This window comes from Vollenhovia emeryi, unplaced genomic scaffold (assembly GCF_000949405.1).
Source record: "Vollenhovia emeryi isolate VEMERY1.0 unplaced genomic scaffold, V.emery_V1.0 DF939179.1, whole genome shotgun sequence".
In the NCBI taxonomy this organism is placed as follows: Eukaryota; Metazoa; Arthropoda; class Insecta; order Hymenoptera; family Formicidae; genus Vollenhovia; species Vollenhovia emeryi.
Genome location: NW_011967187.1, coordinates 918,468 through 938,618, shown reverse-complemented (window position 1 = coordinate 938,618; position 20,151 = coordinate 918,468). Strand labels below are relative to the sequence as shown.

The 20,151-nt window shown below is 40.4% G+C and overlaps 3 protein-coding genes across 3 annotated transcripts in view; 2 read left to right on the top strand and 1 right to left on the bottom strand.

Moving 5' to 3' along the window:
• The window catches only part of LOC105563280, a 6,356-nt gene extending 4,454 nt beyond the window's left edge, over positions 1–1,902 (top strand). The window contains exon 7 of the mRNA XM_012014744.1: positions 1,465–1,902. Coding sequence (XP_011870134.1) covers positions 1,465–1,685 — 221 coding nt within the window. The 3' untranslated portion in view covers positions 1,686–1,902. The remainder of the gene's footprint in view (positions 1–1,464) is intronic.
• A 4,796-nt stretch (positions 1,903–6,698) lies between these two features.
• On the bottom strand, positions 6,699–11,680 carry LOC105563234 (cyclin-dependent kinase-like 1). Its single transcript, XM_012014644.1, has 6 exons — positions 11,528–11,680; positions 11,176–11,433; positions 10,804–10,998; positions 9,213–9,504; positions 8,286–8,643; positions 6,699–7,427 (listed from the first exon to the last, which is right to left on the bottom strand). Exons 2-6 carry the CDS (start codon positions 11,341–11,343, stop codon positions 7,121–7,123), a joined length of 1,320 nt encoding a protein of 439 aa, XP_011870034.1. The 5' UTR covers positions 11,344–11,433; positions 11,528–11,680; the 3' UTR covers positions 6,699–7,120.
• Positions 11,681–14,362: 2,682 nt separating this feature from the next.
• LOC105563233 (zinc finger CCHC domain-containing protein 24-like) lies at positions 14,363–19,925 on the top strand. The gene is made up of 4 exons (XM_012014643.1): positions 14,363–15,950; positions 16,251–16,502; positions 18,307–18,471; positions 19,446–19,925. The coding sequence occupies exons 1-4, from the start codon at positions 15,756–15,758 to the stop codon at positions 19,566–19,568; spliced, it is 735 nt and encodes a 244-aa protein (XP_011870033.1). The 5' UTR covers positions 14,363–15,755; the 3' UTR covers positions 19,569–19,925.
• The last annotated feature ends 226 nt before the right edge of the window (positions 19,926–20,151 follow it).

The window sequence follows — 20,151 nt, the reverse complement described above, 5'->3', positions numbered from 1 at the left end:
TGGTACAGGACTTTTCCGTTCATCTCGATCCGTTCTACCTTCTCAAAAATTTTGTCGGATATGGAAAGACTCACCCTGTATATCAACTTCAACAACTCTCAAATAACGTGAGCATTAGCACATTTATCAATCTATTGTTTCTATAAATCATAATTCGTTCTGAAATTGGATTGGATTCCTAAATCACATTGATAACTTTAAAAATTGGAATAAATTTCGCATACATATTGAATAAACAATAAAATTAACACTTTAGACTGGAGATACTAATTTCTTGTGTTAAATTGTCTCGCGTTATTAAATTATTTTTTGTTTAATTTAAAGAATCGCGTTATTTAAGGGATAAAATTATTATTTTCCACCGATTTGGTAATCGTATGAATACGATGTGACGTATATAAAATGAGGTATTGACTCGCATTTAAATGATTAAGCGAGAAAAATTATACAGTCGTAATGTGAAAAGCGAGGGATAAACCGCTGGCCCATATCATGTTCACCAGTGCCTACTAATGCCCACACTGATAAAAAAATATCTTAATCCAAAAAAATAGTACTTTACTCAAGAAAATTATTTATTAGGTGGCTTCTAATAGCTTATTAACTTAAATTTACAAAATAATAAACAAATTAAAACATGCATTTCTTTAAGTATTTATTAAATATCAAACTGTAGATAATTTTAAATTAAAAAAAATTTACTTTAATTCTATAAAACGTCTACTAAGATATAAGTTTTACAGCGAAGAAAATTGGATTTCTTATTTGACAAAAACAATCATTTTATTTAATAAATAGTATTCTCTATCTCATGAAATCTTTAATTGAATGTAGAAAATGTAATAATTTAAACTAATTTACTTAATATAAAACACCGATTTACTTACAATTTTATATTTTTATTTAAATAGATTAAATATTTATTCAGTAAAACAAATAATTTTAAGTAAATCTATTTACTTAGTTTAAAAAATTTTTTGTGTCAGTGTAGTGGACATTACTTTATCTAAGTATCTTATTTTATATTATTTATCTTATTTTATCTTTGTGATGCCCCAGCAAGGCCTAATGCCCAAACCAATGTCCAAAAATGCCTAGTAATGCCCAGTAATGCCGTAAATCTGTACGCCACAACGCCCTCAGCGGTTTACCCGGTTTACACCTCGGTGAAAAGCATTAAATGGGAGGTAATTGCGACAAACATCGCGTAACTATATGAATATAAAGCACTTTGCAAAATCAATTTCCGCAGCGCGTTAGCATTACGATTGTATAAAACGATAACTAATTGCGAATATAAGTCACTTTATCGCCCACCCAATTTACTCAATACGGAAACGTGTATTGAGAATGAAATGTACGTTATTAATTCTTGTTATTATTCGATAACAATGTCTTCCATAATAATTCTTGTTAATTATTTCCACGAAAAATATGATTTGTTCGACATTCCTTTATTTTCAGAGAGAAATATGTGCGAGTTCGGTGATATATTAATGCAAATTGGCGACACGCTGGAGCAACTTCAGCCCTCTGATTGCGTTATGTGCATTTGCCAAGTACCGCCCGTTCCGACGTGTACATTTTTGTCGGACCAGGGATATTGTTATTTCGCAGGTATTGTTCCTCCTCGTCACGAGGACGTACAACCCGTTACTCGTCCTCACAGGGAGAAAAATGTATAGGTATTAGTATATAAGAATTTGTGCACCAAACATCCGCTCGATGTTTCTGAACTCTAAGATATTACAATTACTTTTGTTACGCGGAAAACTTTGTTATACAATTTTACTCGAATATTTTTAAATATAAGGACATATGTACATGAATACTTTTATATACAATTTTATAAACTGTACATTAATAAATGCTGCCATCCATGATAAAAAAAGTTTTCTTTGTTGTTTATCGAAAGATCTTTATCGAAAGAAATTGCTAGAAGTTTCCAGCTTTTTCCTTCTTGTATCATTAAAGAGGTGTGAAAATCACATGAAATAAAGATAGTGATTCGAAAAAATTTTGGAAAACTTAACAAAACACGGGACATCTAACGGAAATTTGAGGCCAGATAATTCCTTTCAACACAATAATTACGTAATCCAAGTGGCACTCAACGCACAAGATCAGATGAACCATGAGAACCAAAAATAACGAATTCAAATTTCAAAAAGCTTACGAGAATAAATTGCGAATTCAAGTTTTGGCTCTAGGAAGACGAGAAAGTTTAATTTTTCCATTTGTGTTTTTTTCATAAACCAGAATAATAATTACGGTTAGGGAACAATGATGATTTTCACAGTCTCTTCTCTTAAGATTAATTTTTAATTGCGCGCGCTTTTAGACTCGCGAATCTTTACCCTCCTGGATAGATAATGCATCAGAGAAATATCACAATCATAAAATAATGAAACCCATATCACGCCAGTTCTCTATCAAGTTCAAACGTGAACACCGTACACATGTACGTAATTACTTACAAATTTAAAAAAGGAGTAAGATCTCCGAAGCGCGAGTACACAGTTGGAAAATTTGTGTTTTCTTGTTAAAAAAAATGCCAGTCAAAATTTTTGTGTTAAATGTTCGACACATTCATGTGTTAATTTAACATATTGCTCTTGCGTTAATTGACCTCAAATGTAAAATTATTAAAATATATAACTGGAAAGAAATGTTGACAATGTGTACTTATTTTTTAATCTTACACAATTCATATGTTCTATATTATTAGTAACAAGATTTATCTGTTAAAATTTACAGAATAAAACGTTGATTTCATTGTATATAACGTAAGTGAAAGTGATTTTGAACCGTTACATCTGTAAAGTGTAAAAATTACATCTTAAAAAATTCATTTCGTCATTAAAAATATGCAAGGTTGAGAACGTGACCTTAAAAAAGTAACGCGTTACCGTTACTTTTTGTAAAAAGTAACTCGTTACTGATTTTTAAAAATAACGCGTTACCGTTACTTAAAGGTTCGTTTTCTGTTCCTGCACTGGTGAACTAGTGCAATAAATTAGAGTAAGACAAGTATATATTTTCTCATTCTAGCTTACTGCACTAGTTCACCAGTGCAGGAACAGAAAACATACCTCTAGAAAGTAACGATTCGTTACTTTTTTGAAACTTCGTTACTTTTTGTTGTTTGCCAATATTAAACAAGGATGAAACGATTCACAGTGTTACACTGTGCCCTTGCTGGAAAACGCCCACCGTTACAGACATAAAAAGTAACGACCGTTACCGAAAAAAAGTAACGAAAATGGTAACGGCGTTACAAGTAATGCGGGGTCTACAATGCGAGTCGCAGAGTCGTAGTCGTAAGAATAATCGACTATGATTGGTCAATTCTTATGTGTCTAACGAAATTGACCAATCGCAGTCGATTATTCTTACGACTACGACTCTACGACTCGCATTGTAGTCCCCGCATAACGCGTTACTTTCCAACCCTGAAAATACGTTAGTTTTACACAAAATTGATTTCCAATTATTTTGAGATTTGCATTGATTTTATGTTAAAATATTAACAGAGTATTAGATGTGATTATTTGACGTATTGTTAAATTAACACAAAAATTTGCGTCGACCGTTCGGGACATGCGATATCTGTTAAAGCTTCCGCTACAATGATTCTCGGTTCTGTCTACAATGGTCGTAGTCGTAAGAATAATCGACTGCGATTGGTCAATTCTTATCGAGCGACTACGACTACGACCATTGTAGACAGAACCGAGAATCATTGTAGCGGAGGCTTAAATGTATTACAAATTTTCCAACTGTGCAATTAAGGTTAGAAAGAAAATCAGGACTTACCGACACGATGCGTGGCGGCGGTGACGGCGGCGATGTCTCCCAGACGTCTCCTCCTCCTCTCAGTTTCCTTCCGGAAATCCTGCACACAACACTGGCACAACACCACTTCCGAAACCGGTCGATCAGTATCGCGCGCGAACTAACGCCTCGTCTACATAGAAGTCGCAAAGTCGTAGTCGTAAGAATAGTCGACTATGATTGGTCAATTCTTATGTGTCTGACGAAATTGGCCAATCGCGGTCGATTATTCTTACGACTGCGACTCTGCGACTCGCATCGTAGACCCCGCATGATCGTCCGAATACGAAACGCGCGGCACAATTCGCGGAACGTGCACCTGTCACTTGTCGCAAAGGAATCGCGAAGGAATCACAGCAGGTTCTCGTAATCGGCACAGTTGCCAGTTGACGCGCACAATCAATCCTTTCGGAGACGAGGAACGTCCGCAGGTCGTCGATGCACGAAAGCGCGCCAATTCGCGCGGTTAACGTTGGGCATCGGATCTCAATCGCGGCGATGCCGGGATACTCACTTATCGACGAGCTGTCGGCCTCTGCGTGTATCAATTGCGGGGAGTAGTCAGCCCCGCGTTAGTTCGATACGCTGGTCGTCCGTCGATCCCGCCGGAAATCGCGGGTGGACGTCTCGAACGGTAGGCGTCCCCGCGCCGCCCGAACAGCTTCTTCGTTTTCAAGCGGCGGTTGTCTTCCAGTTGTCCTCCAAGGTTGTCGTCGAGGCTCGATCCGACGGACACGGTGGGCCGCGCGTGAACGGCGAAACTCGGTTCAACGACGACGCGCGTCGCGGGAAAAGATACGCCGAGCGTCCACCGCGCCGCGACGACCACGATATGTGCGCGCGTGGAAAGATGCGGAATCAATCGGCTGAATCCAACGGCAAGTCCGGGGCCGGCCAATCGCAGCCGAGATTTTCAAACGGCAGCCTCGCGCCTTCCGTGATTGGCCGCGATTCGGCCGCCGGCGTTTCAATCGCGCCGAGACATCCGCGGCGGAGAGAAGTCCGAGAGCTGCCACGGCCGAGTTTCAAGCGATCCTTGAATGCGATGCGTTCTATGTGGACGTCAACTACGCGGCCGATGTCCATGCTAATTGTCGCGATGAAGAGGTAAGTTCAAGTTAGCCAGCGCTCGATCCCTGAATGTGCACATCCCAGTCAGAAGTTACTCGTCGATCGACGTTAATATGGCGGTTTCGATGTCGACGCGACAGCGTTTCGGCGTCGATCGACGAGTTATTGTAAGTATATGTCTTGCCCGGCTAACCGAGCATCGCTGGCAAATCAATTCGCGGGGATTCGGCGACCACGCGACGATACTTGTGAGCACCGATTTCACGGCGCGATTGAAACGTCGGTGGTCGAGTCGCGGGAGACGCGAGAGGGAATATAATACGGTACGCGGAGCGGCGCGGGCCACCGAGCGACTCGTACGACCGTCGCCGCGCGAATGATCCCGCGTACGGCGGCGTAAACACCTCGGGCAAAAAAAACGCCGAGCGCGCATTCCAACAAGTGACGTAGGGCCATAAACCGAATTCCAGGAAATGAGTGACGCTGTAAACAACACTCGCCGATCGATGGTTCCGAGAAATGACGTAGCGCCGTGTATGTATTGTATGTACATACATACACCTCGGTCGAAAACAATGTACTGAGCCGAATTATACGGCGCGGATCAGTCGATCGAGGCAGATGTTCCGTGTCTTCGCGACGCGATCATTTCCTTTCCGCGGGAATCTCGATCGTCTCCTACGAGTTAACGTTGATCTATTGAAGCAATTGCGATCGGTAATCATATCGTTGACTTGTACAGTGATTTGTCGGGATGAATATCACGCGTAATTTAAAGGGAAAACGCGATAAAGGAATTACGTATATAAATTATTAGTTCCGGTTCTTTACTTACGCCCAGGAGTGATACTTAAAAATGTTCGTTGGTTCAAGTTGAACATTTATAACTTTCGGATGAAAAGCGCGAGATGATACACGAATCGTCGCGTAAAAGAATAACGAGAAATTGTAATATGTCGATCGCCTACCAAGAAATAATATCTAACAATTACTCGTATAATACAAAAGTGCGCGTACAACATAATAACATAATAATAGCGCGCGTTCGGGTGTGCCGTTTATTATAATTAATCGAACCAAAAACTTTTCAAAGCCCATTTGAGTAACGACCCTAGCGGAAAAAATTCTGGCAGTTATATTTAATTCTTTTGTAGAATTTTGTAGAATTATTTCCGGCAGGGGAGTATTCGTTAAATGTCAATTCCTGTCGATGGCCACACTTCTGAGTTTCGGCAATTTTTGGGGCTCGCATTAAAATGCTTTTGTTCATGGATACCGTGTGCCTCAACTTACTCGTCGACTCGGAGTGGAGGCGAACTTGACGGAATTACAGAATACTGTCGCACGGGCTTTACACACGGCCGGGAGTGTAAAATCGCGAGTGTGCCGGAGGACAGTCTGAGTGGAGGAGGAGGCGGCCTAAAAAAGCCTGGCTGAGGTAATATTTGTCCCAATAAATTCAAAAACAAGAAATATTTAGACTAACATCTTGTCACGGCTCTTTAGTCTTCATTCCTTCGAATTGGCGTTCACCACACGAGAGCCTTATGAATTTTATTGATTTAGAATTCAGTTTAACCCATTGAATCCCAAGCGGCCTCATTGCCGACCAGTTTTACGAAAAGTAATTCATTTTAATGATGAGTATTTTTCATAAACGACCTACACTGGCCAATGCCTTTATTTATTATAAAAACGACGTTTCGGTCCTGGATTTGGACCCTTTTCAAGTGATCTGTTACTTAACGAACGATACGAGATCAGGGATAATTAAGTAACAGATCACTTGAAAAGGGTCCAAATCCAGGACCGAAACGTCGTTTTTATAATAAATAAAGGCATTGGCCAGTGTAGGTCGTTTATGAAAAATACTCATCATTGTTTCGAATTGCTGGCGATATCATATTTACCCCAAAATAATTCATTTTACTTCCAAATCGCTAAAGACGTTGCTTACGTTCCGGTGTCTGCGATACAAAGTGAAAGAAAATCTCAACGTTTATTCTCTTTCTTACAGAGTGCGAACAATTCGCAAACGCACTATTCGACATCTTTTACATTTACGTCAGTCCATTTACAGTGTGTGGAAAATATAAGATATGTACACGCTCCACGCCTCGCTTCATAATGAGTCTCTCTGTTACAGTGCGCGAGTCCTCCCACTCTTTTCGACATTAATATTACGAAAAGGAAGCGCGCTCCTCATCGGGCACGATCAACGATTCTTCACGCCGGGCAGATCGAGCTTTTTCCTCTTGGCGTTCGTCTTTGACGTCAGAGCCGGCAAGGCACAGCCCTTCGATTGAGGGATCAGAAGCCCTTTGTGCTCCAGCCGTCGAATGTACGTGGTGTTGGGTATCACCGAGACCGGCCCGAAGTAACGTAATTCGCGGGGCCGGTTTATCTGCAGCTTACTCGCGGCATTCGCGTTAACTCGATCTCCCGGCGAGTCCTCGCTTTCCGTGGCTTCGAGCTCCACGTTGTTCGCCGCTCGCCTCTCTTTGATTAACGTCATCTGCCATCTGAAAAGTGTACGAATGAAAAGTAAGATAATATCATGAGAATCCCTTGGGAGAATTTACTTGTGAAATTGAAGTTTTTAAAAGTATCCTTTCGAATCTAAAAGAGTTCACTTGAAGAAGTTTAAAGTTTACTTAAGAAATGTTTAAGTAATTTTGGACACTTGAGGTAATTTTCAGATAGCCAAGCCTGTCGAAGTTCTTCTTTACTAACTTCTCTCTTTACTTCGTAAGAAGAAAACCGTACGCGGTATTATAAATTATATCACACACCTTTCATAAACACTTTTTTTTTTTAAGTTTTCCTTTAAATTCTTAAAGTAAGTTTTAAGTGTCCAAATTTACTTTTCATATTTCTTATTTTTCTAGAGTAAAAATTTCAAGGTTTCCTAAGGTATATTTTCTCAAGAGATAAACCGTAATTTTATACGCGGAGAGAATGTTTTCTTAAAACGTATCCTGAAAATCACGTAATCGTGGGACGACGTGGCATCTCGGAGAATTTTATGAGTTTTTTGAAATTTTGCCACTAGCAAAATGTGTACTAATTGTAAGTATAATTACTAGTAAAATGCATGGTAAAATTTCAAAAATTCTCATAAAATTCTTGAAAATGCCGTGTTGTCCTACGATTACATGATTTTCAGAGTAAATTTTAAGAGAAAATTCCCTCCGTGTATCCGTTTTACATATTCCTAATTTCTATTTGTTAAAATCTTTACAATTCAATTACGCATGCATTGTTTTCAATGCAATATTCAGCAACTTATTCTTCACTGCTGGAATTTCTTATTTTTCAATTCGTTACTTAAGCTAAACTAACAACTTGCTAACGTTAGATTAACTCGTCATTAGACGAACCTTCCGATGCTGCTGCGGCAGATCCTGGAGGACGTTTCCGCTCTCTTGGTCCCGAGCAGATTCATCGCGGATTCTTTCGCGACGACTCGCTGCAGTTCACCGAGGAATCTGTCGGCGAAACCGTCCTGCGAGAAAAACGGATGCTGCAGCAACGCGAGGCACTTCGGTCTGGTAGCGGGATCTGTGCGAAGGCACTGTGTCAGAAAATCAATCGCCATCGGGCTCCACGATGGAAAGAGACTTCGGAGAGCCACGGTTGTGGACCGCGTTAAGCCAGGAACCTCATCGGTTTTCGCGTGCCGGAGTAGGAGTACATGTTTGCCGCTACCGTTCGCCGGCTGCTTGCCGTAAAGAGGACCTGTTTTCGACAATATGTTGCCAGATGAATACGCGAAATTTAATAGAGTGGCCTAACTAACTGTAAGTAACTCGTTGTCTTCATTTAGCAAAAGCTCTAAATTTAAATGCCGCTTAGTATTAGAGCCTTAAGTATTAGAGGAAAGTCCTTTATTATGAAATAGATTTCTAATATGAGATAGCAGATTTTCAACACCCAAATTCGATCAACACAATTCTTTTTCGCAACGGCTACACAATCTAACAATGAATTTTCCACTAAACAGATTTTGCTCTATGAGCAGTAAATTCATGGAATCAACTGATGATGCCTATTAGTTTAACAGAAACCCTCTTCTATCTCTTAATAAGAGGCTTTCCTTTATATTTTTAAATTAAATGTCTGAAATTCCAAGACCGGTAAAGTGAAAACTCGCTGGTATCGTTTATGAAGATCTCAATAACGCAAATCTCACACATGTTCTCCGAATCAAAAGTACAAGTTCATCTCTGAAATTAAAGTAAACTCGATTGTTTGACTATCGAAATTTCTTCACCGATCGCCATTCGGTCTCTTCACCCCCAACTCACCGAATACCTTCGTGATGCGGTACAGCTGGTCCACATCGCTATCGCCGGGGAAGAGCGGCTGGCCGGTGATCATCTCGGCGTAAATGCACCCGGCCGCCCACACGTCGATCTCTCTGCCATATCTGGAATCGCCGACGAGGAGCTCCGGCGCGCGATACCATCTCGTCGCCACGTAATCGGTACAGGACTCGTTGGGTCCGGTGACGTAGCGCGCGAAACCGAAGTCGCAGAGCTTGATCACGCCGTTTGGCGATACCAGGACGTTCTCGGGCTTCACGTCGCGATGCATGATCTACCAAAAGACAAATCTTCTGTCTTATTCAACTCAGGAAAATGAAACTAATAATTGAACTTTTGCGAGACCAATTACATATATCGATGAACTCGTATTTTTGTTGCTGAAGCAGACAAAGAAAGAGAGGTTTCTAAAATTAGAAAGAACAATAGGAGATACCAAATTAATTATGTGACAGTTTAAAGTGCAGATAATACAACATTATGGAATTCTCATTTGAATTGTAATTGCAAACGGGGAGACGCGTAATGTTTTCCGTACGATAGAACTTACCGAGTCGAGCTCGACTAAATACGGCAACCATTGCCCTCGTTTGTTACAATGCTATCATTCATTAGGTATCCGACGGTCGCGTGTTACTACACATGCACGGCTTACTGCAACTTGGAATTTAAGCGTCACGGCCGTGAACTTTACCGTAATGAAGGCATACTTACTGCCAAAGGTTGCTGATGTACGAAAATACATCAACATGCGCATACACACATATTTTGTATCTGTTAAATGTACAAATTAATCGAAACTCCGGCACAACATGTAATCTATCTTTATTTCATGATTTTAAATAGCGCAGGTGATCGTTACGAACTTAAAAGGAATTTATTTTTACAATTCTTTATGAATTAGTATAATCTATTCAAAATGAACTCCAAAAGAATTTCTTTCCGGTACGAATTCTTATAGAGTATGAAAAGAATTCCAAAAAAGAGCTCAGAATGAAATCTTGATGGTATAAGTTCGTTTAAGAATGTTTTGGAACAGAAATCAGATACAGAAAATTGTATTTCATAATTCGGGAATTCGAAAAGAATTCTTTTTCAATTCTCTGTGCAATTTGAGATAACAGCCACTTTTGACTATTTTATATAACTTTCTAAAAGATTAAATTATACGAAGAAATGACAATCTATATTGCCCAAGATTAATGAAAACGTTTAATTTTTTTAATTCTTTATGAATCGGTATAATCTGTTCAAAATGAACTCCAAAAGAATTTCTTTCCGGTGCAAATTCTTATAGTGTATGAAAAGAATTCCAAAAAAGAACTTAGAAGGAAATCTTGATGACATAAAAGCGAATGCAGATTGTTTTATATTTTTTAAATGCAATAACGCGGAATTAAAACAAATTGCAATTGATTTTTCAAAATTTATTTCATGCAACTCTAGAAAAATCTCAATGTAGCGACGAAATAAAAAGCATTTATCCGCAATTAAAGTAATTACAATGGGAAGATTTCTCTATGCTGCAACAAGAATATAACTTACAATTAATCAGGTTCGGAGTTTTGCTTACTTTGTGATTGTGACAGAAGTCCAAGCCGCGAAGTATTTGGAAAATATATCGTCTCGATTTCTCCGAGTCGAGGCCATTTTCACTTTCCTCCAATTCGTCGAGCACGGTGTGATCGAGATACTCGAACACGAGATAAAGCCGTTTTCTTCGGCGAAACACCTCGATCATGCACACCAGATTCTCATGACGTAATTTCTAAATGATACCGCGTTGTTTAATATTGAGCAATGTCTCAAGTAATAAACGCGAGTGATTCATATAGTGATATCAAGAAATAGTGTTTCACTTGTTGGAAAACAATTGAATGAGATTTTCACCTCGCTTACAAATTAGTTCTTAACAATAATGCAAATCTTAGTAATTAATACCGACCTTTAACATTCTTATTTCACGAAAGGCCATTTTTCGCACCTGGACATCCTCCTCTGTTTCCAAGAACTTTTTTATCGCCACTATTTGCCCGGTTTCGCGATGCCTGCACTTCATCACGAGTCCGTAACTTCCCTCGCCCACTATCTCGATATTTTCATATTTCTCCATTTTGCCCGCAAAATTAAAGGGGAAAAATTTTATGAACTTCTTCCGTTAGTAATAAATCGTAAACTTTTTGTTTTCATGAAGATTTACACGCTGAAAAGCATATCGATCAGTTAATCGTGTTACTGAGTGAATTAGTCAAAAAGTCATTACTTCTAAATTAAGTCAATTTTATCATTTGTTTCACCTCTCAAATAATAGTGTTAAATTTATCGAATTTTGCACCACAAACGAATTTTCGATCAAATCCATCACTTTAATGCCGTTTTATGAGAAATGTTTAAAATGTACTACGAACTAAAGCAATGGCATGCAGATGCGACAAAGTCTCGGTCTTATGTATATTTGGTACGATCGAAGAAGCCGCAATTCTTAATGTTGCCTCGCTCGCCGACGAGCCTGGACTGCTCCGAAGAGCCTCGTGCACGGCCCTCATCGATGATTATCGATCTGCCGGTAATTAGTAAGGGGTGGTCCTCGCTCGATGAAAGCACAGGTGAACCGGTTAAAGGGCGGGGGGGCGGGGGATCGAACATCAGAAAGAAAGGACACTTTTGTCGGCAGTCCGTGACACGGAATAAATAGATATCGACATGTTTTAGTTTCGAGCGCGGGATTTTCTGCCTAATATAATAAATTTTGCGAATTGTGTCCTTATGCTTTCGAATCGCACATCGATTATTGCTCGCTAATGAAACCGTCAATAGTTTTATGTCGAGGCTGAAAACGTAATATCACATTAATTTACTTATACTTTTAATATTTCTTTATCACATGTCACGCATATCAATCGCTACTTGCGTGTTAATAATAGTACATTTTTTTAATTCTCTTATATACTTTCAGGGAAAGTCAGATTATCTATTAATTATATCAACGTTTTAAAAATGAGACAGACAAGGACGGATGTGAATATAGATAAAAGAAACGTACACCAGACGCTGCGATAATATCACAATGAATTATCACGCACATTCCGAGCGGCATTATAAGAACGTAAGTAGTCCGAGCTTTGATAGTGATGAGAGCATTCAAGCTCCCGAATTTTCTGATAAAATAAGAAGAGAAGACGTGAAACGATGTGAAAATCAAACGAGCTGGTATAAAACGGAATCAAAATTGTAATTTTTAGATACGCGCGGCCCGAATATTATTCCGACTGTTGCAACTGTCGCGAGAGTTCGCAACAGGCCTAATTATTTAAGACATACTCAGCACTTCGCAACGTTATACGCGCCCTCAAAAAAATTGCAATTAAGCACAACTCATTGTACTCCACGGGCACATACAATTTCTTGCAAATTCCAAGTTCGTCGTAATACCTCCGGCCTGTTCCACCAGCAGTAAAAGTCGTGGTATCGAGTGCATCAGGTCTAACAACCTGGTCGTGCGCGCTGCAAGTCTAAAATTCCGCCAGCGCTTTTATTGTAACGTCACCGGCAACGATTTTACGCCAGACGACTGGATGAAGGCTCGATTCTGTAAATAAGTAAGTTTCTTTTACGATAAATGTTTCACGATCCGTGCGTCGTGTCTCCTAGGAGTCCAACCCCTTAAGACGGAAACGAATCCTGATCAACTGTGCTCCAGGTGACACAACACGTGCGCGACACGACGTATTGCCAGGATAAAGACTCAACTTTGTTGTGTCAGACGTGCGATTTTAGAGGAAATGAAAAATCGTTGAAATGTGAAAGCAGGAATTTCGGCTCATCTCGATTCGATCCTATCGATGGCAACTCGAGCGATCGTTCAGACGAATGCCACTTCCCCGCTGTCGTGTCAAAAACGATTCGCGCCATAGCGATTTGTTGCCGCAACTCGGTGAGTATAATCGATACACGCGAATAGCAATTGGAGTTTATTTATAGATGAGTTCGGTGACTCTCCTTGATATCGTGACCGAAGGCGCAGCCGACGGTCCTTCAATCGACAAACGCGATTCCGACATTAAATAGTAAAAATATCGAATATGCAATGTGGAACGCGTCTCTTATATCGCGGCACATTTATCCTTCATCGAGCCTTTTCTAGACGGACAATAAAGAGCATTCTCTGTGTCGGCTGTCACGCACGCACGTCACATACAATTGTAATTATTTACAATTCGTGACGAAATGCATCATTATCAATTATTCATAATAATTTATAAAACATGCAACGGTCGAGAAATCTTTTTAATTTGTAGTGTATTGAGTAAAATGATAAAAATGCTGAATAATATAAGATAATATTATAAGACATCTAGTGTTTCCTATCGAGAAGTCTTTCTCGAGAAATTCTTGAGAAAAACCGAAGATTTAAATTTTGCACGTTTCGAAAAATTGCTATTATTTCTCGAGAATTAGAAAGCGCGCTTCTTACAAGTATATCTCATTTCATAAGCTCTGAATCACGCTTGCGCTGAACGCATACGAATCAGATATTCACGAAAGAACTTAGTATATTTAAAACAACTGGTACGAAAATTCAAAATGTGCAACTTTTTGATGCGCCGTCTATAATTAAATCGACTTCCACGCAAAATAAACGCAATTTTTCAAGGATTTTACTACAAAAAAAATATTTCGACTGACAGACGCAACACTAGAATGTAACTAATTTAAGTTAATTAACGTCTTAAAAGGTAAAAGTTAAGTTAATTAACTTTTTAACTTAACTTTTACCTTTTTAACTAGACACTACGCAACCCTGCGCTTTCTAATACTCTATATAATTTTAATCGCGATCGAAGTAATAGCGTATACCGGAGACCCGGAAGTGCGGATATCCAAGGGCCACCGGGACGCATCCAGAACTGAATTATTCGATGGACATCGTGCGTGGACTGGCGCGTCCGTCGAGCCACGTGGGCCACGACCATGAAGAAGCTACGCGAGGCGCGAATCGATCAAGAGCGGCAAGAAGAAACCGCCTGAGTCGGGGGTCCATTCGGAGGCGCCGTGTCGGTCGAGAGCAAGCACGGAAATAGACGCACCACATGGCGGGGCTCGGCTCCTCGACTCTCTCCGCTCCCTGCATGCACGGTCCATCCTGCCTTTACGCGTTCGCTCCGTACGCATTCGTCAGTCGCGCGTCTCTAGCGTTTCCCAGATCGTCCCCAGTTAATATGACGCACTGTGAGCGCGTCGTACTCGGACCACGGGCGCGCTCGTCGCGATTGGGGTCCGTTTCGAGCCTCGTGGGCCCAGTCCGGGGAGATTCCCGTCGGGGAGACGCGTAAAAATCGCGCGAGCTTCGGCTGTAACTTCGGATAAGTGAGAGATACACAAAACACACCGACGCGTGCGAACAATGCGAAAATTAGTTGTTCCTTACCTCACGGAGATCGGATTGAGCGGTCGACATTAATATGCGAGTTGAAAACGCTTCGAGTGGTGACTTTGACGCGCGTAATCTCACGGAAAATGGACGTGAGTCATATGCGGGTTGCAATTTCACACTGTCGCGACACTGATAACGTAGAACCACGTGCTTTCATTTCTATAAAAGTAATACGGTTGCAGTAACACGGTGGCCCTTCTGCGACCTGAAATCGATGAAGAGTGCACGACGTTCTGCAATACGGCCGCAAACGTTGAAACGTGATCTCGCAAGCGAAAGATTATTCGTTAATAATTCAGGACGTAGTTCAACGGCGAGACTTTACCGTCTGGATTGACACTCCCGCCGTTGCTAAGGGCAAGAAATATCAAATCGTGAGATTTCAAGGAAGCCGCGATGTGTGTACCAGAATACGCATCCCGGTAACACATGCAGACGCGAGATTTATCCAACATGTGCGTGAGAGCGCGTAAAAGCGTAGAAGTTAAGCGCCCGTCTTGAAGAGTCCGTCCGGAAGAAGATGACACTTTTCCGAGAACCGTTATATCGGGAGAACGACTGGAGGTGAAGCGACCCGACGAAATTTCGTAGCGAAAATCCAGAGGGGGAAGAAGAGAGAGGCTTTTGAGGCGTATCTGAAGTTGCATTGCGATTGTAGTATCTTCACTCGATACCTTCTTTATCAAGTATCTCCGGTTTCACGATGGTGCTCTCGAATTGCATCGATAATTCTACTTGAACGTCGCAGAAATAATGATACTTTATAAAGATTCGCGGTGCCAATTCCAAAGTTAGAGCCATTTGCGCCAGTCATCGGAGTGGACCATCGTATTATCGATTAGAATAAAATTTTAAGGAATGCCAAGAAGCTGAGAAATATTAGCAATAACAGCTTAACATCTCTTTCCTTGTAATCCCGGAAGATTAATGAAGAGATAGTTCCCGACGAGACGAGAGGCAAATGGAAAGGACGCCGTCCGCAATCAGGGACAGGGAGATGATAAACGATTACCGAAGGGAATTGTCGTCGGTGACACAAGACGACAACGGCACCCGGAATCGATAAACTTGCGAACCGATTAGATAAAAATATGGCCGCTTGCCATTCGACACCTGCTGTGCAACGCCTGCAGTTGCAGGACTCGACTCGGATCGGCTACAGCGCGATCAACGGCATAGGTGCTTCGAGTCAGAAGACTCTTCAGCAATCAGCCTACCCGCCGCATCTACTCAATTGGGTCTACCTGGCCATCGCGGAGCAAAATCCGTCGCAACCACCTGATCAGGTAGCCGATCACGAGTCATCATTGAGATCGATTAAGGATTGATTCATTAATCGTTTGCCTTAGGGAAATCGCAGGAAACAAAACTTATTTTCACAGATCGTCTTAAATTTTTAAAAATGGCCATTGTTCGTCGGAGAACCTAATACGGACTTGTCTCAATCAGAAAAAGTAATAATGAAAATGAAACATCTATCAGACTGGAGGGAAGCTGGGCCATTTGTTATCTGAAGCCGTCTTTTAAAATAAACGAGCCTGCTGTTCTAAATAAATCGTCGATTGGATTATCTGTTTATATTTTAGAGCAAGCTGCTCCCTGCGGTCTGGAACAATTTCCCTGGTACGACGTCGCAGGCTTATCTACGTCAGAACGCGTTGAATCCGTCCGGATCCGTCAGACCCATGAGTGATAGCGGAGCGGAAAGTATCGCGGATCTAGCGGTACACTTTAACGAATTAGCTGTAGGCGAGCGGAAACCGGCGAAGAAGCCGCCGCCAACATATCTGTGTCACTTGTGCTTCAAAAAAGGACACTACATCAAGGATTGCCCGCAGGTCGGTTGTTTCTTTTGAGATCTTTGAATATCCCTGTTCTAATAATATGAACTGTACATCGACGTCCTCAAACTTAACTTTCAATACATATTTTGGAAAATCGATATTTTCTCGTTTCTCAGTACTTCTACAGCGCTTCCGTATTTTCTACTATTTTATAATTGTTTAAAATGCTTTACAGACAATTAGGTTATACAATACACAATAATAATAATTCTGTAAAATACAAGTGAAAATGATATATATCGTAGAACATTTTGAACAATTTGCAATCAGTAATTTTGGGGTAACTGATAGAAAACTCAGGTAATGATTGTAATAGTGAATTGAAGTCTGAAGTTAAATGCGTAGGTAGAGCAAGTGGTAGTAGCAATCGAACGTAATCTTTGTGATATCATATGATTCGATTCCAAGATTTTAAGATTTCAAGATATGATTAACTATCATCTATCATCTGATTCATGGAAATCTTCGATCGATTATCGTGCAGTATTTCATCAACACCTACAATACGACCTACAATACGACGATGTTTTAAATGGATCTTATCAGATCTTTATTACAAGAACATAAAGACCGGTTAATTGGATAGATCATTGGTTGAAGCATTGATTGATGAAAAGAGGATAAAAATTAAATAGACAACTTGTGCTTCGATACGTTGAGTTCAAATCATTAACATGTCTCAAATTTCAAATCGAGAAGTATCTTCATCATCGTCACGTCTTTCATCGTGTTTCTTTTCTATTGTTTAGTTAGCATATATTCTAAAATATGTATTGTTTTTAACATTCCTGAGCTATGAAATGAGTCCTTCTTCCACTTCATTTCTGATTTTTAAACGTCCTTACAGGTTTAAAAAGAATTTGCTCTTATGTTATCAATTCTGGGTTTTTCACTTCTATAAAAAGTAAAAGGGCTCCTGTTGAAACTATCAGAAAGAAATTCTTTCGAATTCATTTTGAGCAAAATATGTTAATTCAAAGAATTTTCAAAAGCAAAACCTTTTGGAGTTTATTAACGAGTTTATCTGTGCTATTTTGGATATCGAACACAAAACCATCGTAAGGAGGCATCGGTAAATTTAGCAATACTCGTAAACGGTGTGCGCGCTTTGATGCAACAATAGCGAGATGCGCGTAGCTCAATTGACCGCTAATTGACATAACAAACAGTATCTCTGGGACACATGACGTCACGCGGTCAATCATCGCGATACGAGGGTGATTAAGTCGTTTTTCCGAACTGATGACATTTTTCACGTCATTCCTATTTATCGATACGAGGGTGCAGCATTAATGTCGTTAGTTTCCAAATAAAAAAAGATTGATTGGCACTAATTAACGTAAAACAACTTCATTGAACGTTTCTCGAAAGAGAAAGCTTTAAGGTAGTTATTTCGTAAAATCATTTATGTGAGAATTGTTTAAAATTTTTACAGTTTATTCTTTACATTAATACGTGCAAAATAAGACTAATTAAATTAAAATTGACCGTCTCAAAGTTCTAAAAAAAAAATATTAAAGTTTGCTACGTTACACGAAATATTACGTGTAAAACACGTAAACAATTTTATTACACGTAACAATATAATTCGTTGTAATATTATTACACGTGAAATATTATTTACACATATTATTTTGTGTTAAACTATTAATATTTGCGTTTTATTATTATACGATCCACCGAGTCAATATGCAGCTTTCGGTTCGGTCGTTGATTTGCCGAATTGCGTTTTATATTCCCAACAGCGGAGACCGCGAGGAAGAAATTGAATTTAATAAGATTCTCGTGGTTCCCGCAGGCACGACCGAAGGGCGAGGGCTTGACGCCGTACCAGGGCAAGAAGCGGTGTTTCGGCGAATACAAGTGTCCCAAGTGCAAGCGCAAGTGGATGTCGGGCAACAGCTGGGCCAATATGGGCCAGGAGTGCATCAAGTGTCACATAAACGTGTATCCTCACAAGCAGGTGAACGAGGTGCCTTCCGCCCGTCGCGGTCGCTCTCCCCGCGATTAATCGTTAGATATAAAATTAGTCGGGATCCTCCCTTCTCGGCGGAGTCCGCCGGTCGGACTCGCTAAAAGACTCTTGGAACCGTTTCGCTCTCTCTCGAAATATTGCGTGGCCGAGAGAACGAAATCTTGTGTAAACCGACGCGAAAGAGCTAATTATAGTCGCATAATCGCGCTCGCTCGCTCGCTCGCCCTTTGCCGCCCCGGTGTGCAGAAATACCCGTGGTTGGAGTCACCGGTAATCGTTACGTTACGGATCCCGAAAGACGTTCGCGAAATTCCTATTATAATTGAGCTACGCGCCGTGCCGCGTACGAATACCTCGAACTAGAGACTCCCTCTGATCAGAGTCTGGCCAACAGGCCAGTTTCGGTAAAATGATGAGAGAGAGAGAGAGAGAGAGAGAAATATATTTCCTCTCACTCTACATACAGCATATACGTGTCATGTAGAATGAGAGAGAATATATTTCTTTCTCTCGCATCATTTTACCGAAACTGGCCTGTTGGCCAGGCTCTGATCACAGAGACTCTACCTCAAACGATCCCAGAATCGCTGTGCAATCGCCAAGTCTCCTAGAACATCACAAGGGATTATATCAATTCAACAATATTAATGACATTAATAACGTATTAACATAAATTATTCTCTAAAAGTAAATCAGTGGATTATCGCTGAAAAAACAGTGAATATTCACTGATTCACAGTTATATGAATTATTCAGTGCTATACTTATAACTGTTGTCAGTGATAATGCGCCGATTGACTTTTAGAGAGTAGCTGACAATACAATTTCCTAATTAAACTGTATCGAATGAAGAAGAGGTGTCTTTTATACGCGGGACGAGAGACGCTCTATAGCAAGATTTCTATTCTTATCTCTCGCGAAACGCAGAATGTAGGTGGTAAAATCGTTTCTATTATTTTCAGAGGCCGTTGGAAAAACCCGATGGTCTGGATGTGTCCGACCAGAGCAAGGTACATCCCCAGCATCTCTGCGAGAAGTGTAAGACGCTGGGCTATTATTGCAGACGTAGCGCGATAATAACTTAACGATAGCCGAATTCCGTCCAATTTATCTCGCTGATCCAATTAATCGCACCAACGAGAGGGTGAGGGTTTAATTAAGAAAAGACAATTCGTTCGATGCACTTGAACACATCGATATGGATGTGGATTTAGACAAAGTACCCACTTCTGTTCGCGAGATTAAATCGAATTACATCGTAGAAAGAGAGAGAGAGAGAGAAAAAAATGAATGATATATTTTTATGTACATTTATGAATTTTTTATCACATGAATTTTGATGACGACCAAAGATGCGGTGTTTAATCGCAGCATCTTATATTTATGTATATTGAACAATATTACCTACATAGGCACAAGGTGTGCAAGTGCCAGCAGTATAATTTTTTGACTTTTTAACATTTGACAGCGAATAATATCCGTGCACGCAAAGAAATGCGTGCTGTCCGAGTAAAAAAAAAACGAGGCCATCGTTCTCAGGGATATAATAAAATGTTCTGACCCTAGGAGCTAAGCTAATAATAATCGCGAGCAGATCTTCACGTAAAGGGAGCTGTATCGTCGAAACCTCTCCAACATGGAGAGATCTCGTGGTTTCGTATGTTCTCG

Excerpts from the sequence above, each read along its gene's own strand:
- LOC105563234 (XM_012014644.1), bottom strand. The coding sequence starts at position 11,343 with ATGGAGAAATATGAAAATATCGAGATAGTGGGCGAGGGAAGTTACGGA. Across the intron at positions 9,505-10,803 it reads ACTTCTGTCACAATCACAAA|ATCATGCATCGCGACGTGAA; the intron begins GTAAGCAAAACT and ends GTCTTTTGGTAG. Across the intron at positions 8,644-9,212 it reads CCGCATCACGAAGGTATTCG|GTCCTCTTTACGGCAAGCAG; the intron begins GTGAGTTGGGGG and ends TGTCGAAAACAG.
- LOC105563233 (XM_012014643.1), top strand. The coding sequence starts at position 15,756 with ATGGCCGCTTGCCATTCGACACCTGCTGTGCAACGCCTGCAGTTGCAG. Across the intron at positions 15,951-16,250 it reads CGTCGCAACCACCTGATCAG|AGCAAGCTGCTCCCTGCGGT; the intron begins GTAGCCGATCAC and ends TTTATATTTTAG. Across the intron at positions 18,472-19,445 it reads ACGTGTATCCTCACAAGCAG|AGGCCGTTGGAAAAACCCGA; the intron begins GTGAACGAGGTG and ends TATTATTTTCAG.